This window comes from Pseudoliparis swirei, chromosome 11 (assembly GCF_029220125.1).
Source record: "Pseudoliparis swirei isolate HS2019 ecotype Mariana Trench chromosome 11, NWPU_hadal_v1, whole genome shotgun sequence".
NCBI lineage: Eukaryota > Metazoa > Chordata > Actinopteri > Perciformes > Liparidae > Pseudoliparis > Pseudoliparis swirei.
In genome coordinates, this window is record NC_079398.1 from 7362096 (window position 1) to 7370466 (window position 8371).

At 40.3% G+C, this 8371-nt stretch overlaps 1 protein-coding gene across 1 annotated transcript in view; it reads right to left on the reverse strand.

The window, feature by feature from the left end:
• Positions 1–4851, reverse strand: part of myt1lb (myelin transcription factor 1-like, b) — a 92475-nt gene extending 87624 nt beyond the window's left edge. The window contains exons 1-3 of the mRNA XM_056426714.1: positions 4847–4851; positions 2995–3026; positions 85–118 (exon numbers count right to left, since the gene is read on the reverse strand). Coding sequence (XP_056282689.1) covers positions 85–118; positions 2995–3026; positions 4847–4851 — 71 coding nt within the window. The remainder of the gene's footprint in view (positions 1–84; positions 119–2994; positions 3027–4846) is intronic.
• Positions 4852–8371: the final 3520 nt, after the last annotated feature.

Sequence of the window (8371 nt, forward strand, 5' to 3'; positions counted from 1 at the left end):
CTGTAGTGTGTGTGTGTGTGTGTGTAGGTGTGTGTGTCTGTGTGCGTGTGTGTGATTGTGTGTCACTTTTTCGATCCCACTGACCTGAACAGCTGTGTTAATGCTGGATCCACAGGCACTATGAGAGAAAGACAGTGGCAGAGAAAGAGAAAAAGAGCGAGAGCGAGACAGTCAGACAGAGAGAGAGAGAGAGAGAGAGAGAGAGATTATGAAACTAACCTGTGCATGCTTAATCCAGAGGCTCTTTGTATAACACATGAAAAGGAACCTGCTGAGATTTATGGATCTGTGTAGGTTTACCATAAAATAAAGTATTCCGGTGGAACACTTTAAACTCAGTCAGATGTAGAAATGGAGTGTTTTTATGTGACAAACAATACATATGTTAAATTGAGAAGATATCTTTGCCTTCTGTTGATGACTATAAAAGAAAAGAGATCCTGCCTGCATTTTGCATTTCTTTTATAAATTTATTCTCACTATCGTGTGTAACCATAATCTGAACAATGTTTATCAAACAAATGCTGATACACTATTTGTGTTCATGTTTTTTTCAGTGTTCATGGATTGTTAGGCGATTAGAGGATTGACTGCTACGGAAAAAAAAGAAATTATTAGTATGTTCATTTTGTAACTGTCTAAATCCACCTGGATTACTTTACTGAAAAGGACTAGCAGTGTATATATTGTTGCAGTTTTCTTTTAAATATTGTTTGTGAAATCGTATAATATTTGTCATTTTCTTTTTACCAGTCTACGATGTTTTCTAGTTGATTGTTGTTCTTTTTATGCTCTTTGTTTTGTTTCCACAAACTGTTACATGTTCTTCTGCAGCTTTTATACCCTGGTGAGCTGAAGACTTTTCATGTGACGTGAAGAACAACACAAAATTTGGAAATTCCCGTCGATAAATGTTTCGCATCAGAGCTGACAGCGATGATAATTACAACGTTTTACAGGCAGAAAACCAACTACCAGCGTCTGACACTCTGTCTGAGCTCAACTACTGTAAGATATTTTATGAGTGCCCTAACTCCCTCTGGTAAACAGTTACAGTGTATACATTTCAGGCTTTTATTGTGAAAGGTATGAATGGAAAGAGTTAATCTGGTCTGCGCTACCTTTGTCAAGGTTGAGGGTATAATAAAGTTAGCCGTTTCAGTTTGGACTACTGGAGCCTCCGCGAGCTGTACTACACTAAAGTGTACGTTTATAAAGTGTCCAATCCAAACCACTTGATTGGTTGATACAAATATTTGCGGTGTCAGTTGTGTGATATTAGTCCTTTTGAAAGACAAACGTCCAGTGGACCCAGAAGATGATGGCGGTGCCGGTCCCCCGGCCACGCGTTGGCCGACAAGCAGAGGAACCGGTGAGTCGAGTCTGTCATACTCATTGAATGTGTTGTAACTGTGTAATGATTCCTTCTGGTCACATGACATCTATTGCTTCTGTCCAAACTAGAGAGGGATCCTCCTCTGTTGCTCTCCTAAACGGTTTCTTCACTTTTTTACCCCTGAAAGGTTTTATTCTATTTCTCAGGAGTTTTTCCTGATCCGATGTGAGGTCAAAGGTCAGCGATGTTGAACGTGTACAGCATGTAAAGCCCATTGAGGCACATTCGTAAGTTGTGATATTGGGCTATATAAAATATATGTTTGGATCAATCAAAGAGGGCCTCGTGGTCCTGGCCGCCGCCACGCAGAGCTCGATCCACGCAATGTCGGAGTAACGGTGGCCACCTCGTTCTACGCTCAGTCAAAGATGTTCAACACTTTCTGCAGTCGAAGGGAATTAAATATGCATCAAGAGGGTCCTCTGATAAAGAACGGGTCCTCCATTTAGATGCTTTGAAAGAGAGAGGACCGACAAGGAGGATGGGGTGGAGGGGGGCTGAGTGCGATGAAGACACTTGAACCTTTTCGCTCTTTCTTTTAGTTTTAGGTGTCATCAAATGTCTCTAAAAGCTAAAAAAACCCTAATGTTCTCCTTCTAATATCCAGTGCGGAACTGACTGAAAGCGAGAGCATGTGAAGGTTTTGGGCTTTGACATGTGACTCGATTCATTTGGTCCAAGCATCAAGTAAACGTCCCAAGTCCTTTTTTCCATGGTCAAGTCCCAGGCCATCAAGTCCAGAGTCAAGTCCCCCTCCCACCAGGTTTCAGTCTAGCTAAGTCCTCTAATCAGTTTAAAAAGCACAACAGTCAATTTAATTATTGATATTCATTCAACTAAATAGAATAATACAAAAACACTTCATACAAGGTTGGATTTGTCTTCATTTCTTCTGAATCAAAGAGTATTTCTCTGATAATTACAACGGTCTCCTTTGAAGTGAAGTTGTGAGTCACGGTGACTCCAGTCCAGACCTCTGTGTGTTACTGCTGTGTTTCAATGTCAAGAGAAAGCCTAACCCAGTGGTGAGGTCGCAGTCACCTTTGACCTCTGCAGTTCTTCCTCGAGTATGGACCGGACGGACAGACGGACATAAATATGTATTTATGTATGTATGTATTTATGTATGTATATATGTATGTATGTATGTATTTATGTATGTATATATGTATGTGTGTATGTATATATGTATGTATATATGTATGTATTTATGTATGTATATATGTATGTATATATGTATGTATTTGTGTATGTATTTATGTATGTATGTATTTATGTATGTATTTATGTGTGTATGTATCTATTGATGTATGTATTTATGTATGTATATATGTATATAATTATGTATGTATGTATGTGGTTATGTATGTATTGATGTATGTATCTAATTATGTATGTATGTATGTGTATGTATTTATGTATGTCTGCATGTATTTATGTATGTATGTGTATGTATGTATATATTTATGTAAGTATATGTATTTCTATATGTATGTGGACATACAAACCATAATGCGTGTGGCCACCGCTAACCCGGAGGCACAAACAGTAAACAGTTAAAAGGTGTCACAGGTTGATCAGCTGAGACTGAGCGCTACCTGTTGTTTGTTGTTCTGCACTTTGTATCGTTCTGCAGGATCAGATGTCACCATGGCAGATGTTTCATTTTGAACAGTTTAAAATGTGGACTTCTGTTTCTGCAAGTTATATCCAAATAGAGAGAGAGAGAGAGAGAGAGAGAGAGAGAGAGAGAGAGAGAGCAGTGAAAAGAGGCAACTCAAGTGTGACAGTCTGGGATTTGTGCAGCGGTGTGTGTAAAGTGTGTGTACAGTGGGTGTGCTTGTGTCTGTGCATGTGTGTTTGTGTTGGGGTGAAGGTCACCCTGAATGACAGTGCTGCTGCTGCTGCTGTGTGTGTGTGTGTGTGTGTGTGCACATACCTTTGGAGCGTGTTCGATGGCGCTTATCGTCTGCATCCACCTCCATCTGCAGAGGAGGAACAAACGAGCTGTTAGACACCACGACAGACAGCCAGGAGAAATTAGCATTAATTTGGATTTGTGTTCCTTCAAATCCATAATCGTTGCCTCTGTTTGTCAAACACGACTCACACCTGACGTCTGGAACACTGAGGCAACGCTTCATGAGCTGTAACCACGGACCATAAGTGCTCCTATACAAACGCAGGTCTTCAATCAAAAGTCAATATTTAGTTTAGAGCTGTTTAAAATGGGAAAGGTGGACACAGTATTTCAGTATTTTGCAAAACTAATAGAAATTATGCAAAGACTCATTATTGGCGTAGATAGAATAATTAGTTTATTATCAGAACAAAGAGAAATATTTTCTATCTTTTGCGCTTAAGATGACTTATTTTGGCATTTCTTGGTCATTTGATAGAGACAATTCATTACATAACCATAAGAGCTTCACCCATGAGAACTTTTCTTAAAGATGATTTTGGTTCATTTTACTAAACACGTAGCTAATGAATCTGTGTCCTTTACAATTCTCAAACTATATCTCGGGGTCGTTAAACTTATATTACTTGATGTTGGTTCTCTCTCATACCCCCCCCCCCCCCCCACCCCCTGAAGGCTTTGCCACATTCTGCAACAATTTCTACCTTCATTGTTACATTAATACCATATTTTACGAAGGTTAGTTACGCACTGAGCACGGTGATTTTACGATCTAAGTACATTTACCAATGGCAATGTGTGCCCGACAAGCGGAATCAGACACACCCCCCTACAGTCAGGCATGCTCCCTATAGTCAGACACGCCCCCTATAGTCAGACACGCCCCCCTAGAGTGTCCATAACTGACTCCAGGGGGGCAGCAGCAGTGTTTTGACAAGGTGGGAGTAAGAATGTGTTGCAACATAATTTATTCCATCTTCATAAATTGCCATATTGAAATGATGCATAACATGTACTGTACTTGTCAGTCATTATTCTCTCCATCCATCGGTCCGTCCGCTAATGCCCTCATTCATGAATGTGTGTTAACCCTCCATTGGTCGTTTCACACACGCACTGCAGGTGCATGGTTCAAGTAAAGGAAGTAAAGTTTATTTATATATTATAAGCATCATCTTCTGTCTCTCTCTGTTTCTCTACCTCTCTCTCTCTACCTCCAAAGGTAGGCCCGTCCCGACAACAACACATCATAAATTGTCGAGGGTGCCTGAACGTTACTCTATTATTTCCAGGTTGCCCCTAAATATTCATGCCTGCATGGCTTTGGACTATGACGGGGGGGTTTGGATGTCTCTTTTTATTAAACGTGATTTATTAACACCACACTTACTGTACTGTGGAGCCCCTCAGCCCTAATGGTGTGTTTCTTTATGAAGGCCCATAAATGTTTCAACGAGAGAAAAATAAAATGATGAAAGGGAGGAAGACCTTGTAAATCGTATTGGCGTCGCAGGAAGGGAACGTCCTACGGCATTTTGGGAAGGGCAATCCAAACTATATAAACAATATATACAGTATTTATATAGATGTATATATATATACTGAATATATATATATATACTGTATATATATAAATATATATAAAGTATATATATATAAATATATATATAAACTGTATACACAGTATATACAGATGTATATATATACTGAAGATATATATATATATACTTTATATATATATATATCAACATATATATATACTGTATATATATCTATGTACCATATATATATAAAGTATATATATGTAGTATTTATTTAGATATCGATATACAGTATATATATATAGATATCTATATTTATATTTATATCTATATCTTTATATCTATATATTGTACATATGATGTAACTGTGGTTACCATGGCAATGCAAAAAAAACCTTTCTTCAGGACACAAAAGAAGGAATAAAGGGAAACAACAATGAATTACTCCAGCCGAGTGTATAACCTTGATTTTAAGTGAAGTTTATGAGAGTAAAGACGACCCCCTCTCATTTATCAAAGCTCCTCTGGAACAGAGCGAGAGCTTCCATTCAACATGTGCAATCCACTTTAAAGTGGGACGGAAACCATTTCCCATCCATAGATCTCCTCACAGCCAGTGGACTTGTGATGCACCCCGCTGTAGCCGTCTGTGTTCCTCACGCCGCAGCCAGCTTAAAAACACATCATCTACGCTTTGAGATTTAACACTTTCCTCTCCTTCTCTTCATTGCTGCTTTTTCTGCACTGAAGTACCCAGAGATCACTCCGTCAGTCCGTGGGCTCGATGTTCTATTCCATTTTGATTTCATGAATTTAAACCGTTCTGTATGGCGCTCTTTTCTTTCTCTGCTAAGCCGTGGAGGCCATTGTTCCTCCCATTTCTTTTCCTGCTGTGAGAAATAAAATAAAACACTTTTCCTACAGCAGCACCAGCATTTGTTTGGAAATAAATACTTTTTTTGGTGATATAATTTGTATTCTAGATCTACAACTAACATCATTAATGCATATCCTGTGGAGAAACATCTGGAGCACAGCAGATCAAACAAAGGGATGAGTATAAAAACTGGACTCCCAAGGTTTTTCATTCCTAGTACATATATTAATACACATTTTATATTTACAAATTAAATATTGAAAATTGTATATAGTCTCAACCTGCCGGAATGATGTTAAAAGAAACATCTACTCCAAGGACTAAGGTACAAAGAGAACAATTATGGTTATTTAAAAGGCTTTGTGGTTCTACGAAGAACCATCATGAACCATTTTTTCTTTTAAGACACCTTTATAGGTTCTTTGAAGAACTATTTAAGGAAATGTTTTTTAAAGAACCCTGCTTTGAAAGGTTTTTTAAGACACATTTACAGGTTATTTGACGAACTATTTATGGAAATGGTTCTTTAAAGAACTCTGGTTTGAAAGGTTCTTTGTGGAACCAAAAATGGTTCTTCTCTGGCATCACTCTGAAGAACCATTTTCGGTTCCAGATGGCACCTTTACTTTTTCTCTGTGTGTGACAATAGGTGAAAGTGGGGACCTCCAGCCTCAAGGCTCCTGGTGAGCGCTGGACCCCGAGAGGCGTCTTTCCATATATGCCGGAGAGGCCTCATCGTCCGTCTCCCGCTCAGCACCTCACGGGAAAATGTCACGGCAGTAATGAAGGTTAGCCCGCTTATTGAGGATTAGGAGGAGGAGGCCGTCTTCTTCTATGCATCTCCGCGTCTCAATTAGACCTTCGGATCAATGTCATTATGGGATTGGATGAATAACCACGGAGTCACGTTGAGCCGAGCGCCAACAGTTTGGGTTGGCCGGGAAGCAGCGGGCGTGTATGATGAGGCCGACACGACAGGAATGATTAAATGTGCTGCTGTCAGAGAAAACCATATAGCTCCATATTTGGTTCAGAAAGAATATTCAGAAAGAATATAATTTTTTTGGGTGTTGACAAAAATCTGTTATTTCATACAATAAATGATGTATTTAAAACCCAGTGGATTATCTTTCTCATTTGGAGGTCAATTACTTTTCACAAGAAAATGTTTGAATGCGTCATTCTTGTTTCAACTTTTATTTTTAATTGTGATCTGTCACCTAAATATAATCATAATTCCTGGCAATAGTTAGTAAATCCTACCAAAAAGACAAGGCACATTTCCATGTATTGTCTTGTGGTACAAACCTGAAGCTAAGAGTGCTCGAGCGAGGTGGACGTGCTTAACTTGTGATGTAATTCACCACTTCATTCACACGTGACCTCCACTGGGATTCAGTTGGCATAATTCAAAGAGCCGTTGGGCAATAAGGTAAAAAACATTCATCGCCTCTAAATGTTTGCGACAGAAGATCTCGCCGTGTTGGGTCATTTGCATCCGTGAATTTGAATCCACGTTGAGCACATTGTGTGAGGATTCCACTTCCAGGACACACAAGGTCTGCAGAAGTGAAAAGGCCGCATCCCATTTCAAATGCAACGGGCCAACAGACCCAAAAGGGATTCTCTGAGGAGATGCGGCGCCCTGTGAGAACACGTGCGTATGACGGGGAGATGAACAAGCTCATTGGGAACAGCAACAGGGTTGGTGTTTGTGTTGGTAGTCTGGATTACAGTCAGAAGCACATATGTAGATTCTCTTCCTTATACATGTAAGTGTCCATGCGCCCGAAGAGGAGTCTTCATCGTCTTCATCACTACACACAGAGAGGAATGAGGAGAGGCGGCTCGTGTTTGATCGTGGATCACCGGGAATGAAACATGATAAGAGACGCGCCGATTATTGTTACGCGCACCAAGACGAGCGTTACGCGTGTATCATGGTGGAGCTTGTTGGTGGGTGGGGGCGGGTGGGTGGAGGGGAGGGGTGGAGGGGGAAGGGGGGGGGGGCGCAGACATCTGTCACAACAATTCACATCGTTATCAGTTTCCCTTTGTTTTCACCTTGAAGTTTGGGGAGAATGCGTTTCAGGCATATGGCGCCACAACACACACGCACACACCCACACACACACACACACACACACATGTACACGCACGCACAGACATGCACAAACCCTCACACGCGCACACCCACACACCCACACACACAGACACACAAATGCACGTGCACACACAAATACACACCTACACACACATGCACGCACACACACACATACACAAATACATGCACACTCACACACACACACACAATATCATACACACAACATGCACACACACACAAGCACAAATGCACACAACACACACGCACAAACGCACACACATGCACACACACATATACAATCAAATACACACACACATGCACACACACACACACACAAAACACACACACGCACACATGCACAAGCACACACACACACATTATATTGTACAGATTACACACATATATACATTAAATTGTGTTGTTACTCTATTTTAATTTGTGCATAATGATTCCTTCTGTACACATGACATCTATTGTTCTGTCCATCCTGGAGAGGGATCCTCCTCTGTTGCTCTCCTGTAGTTTTCTTCCC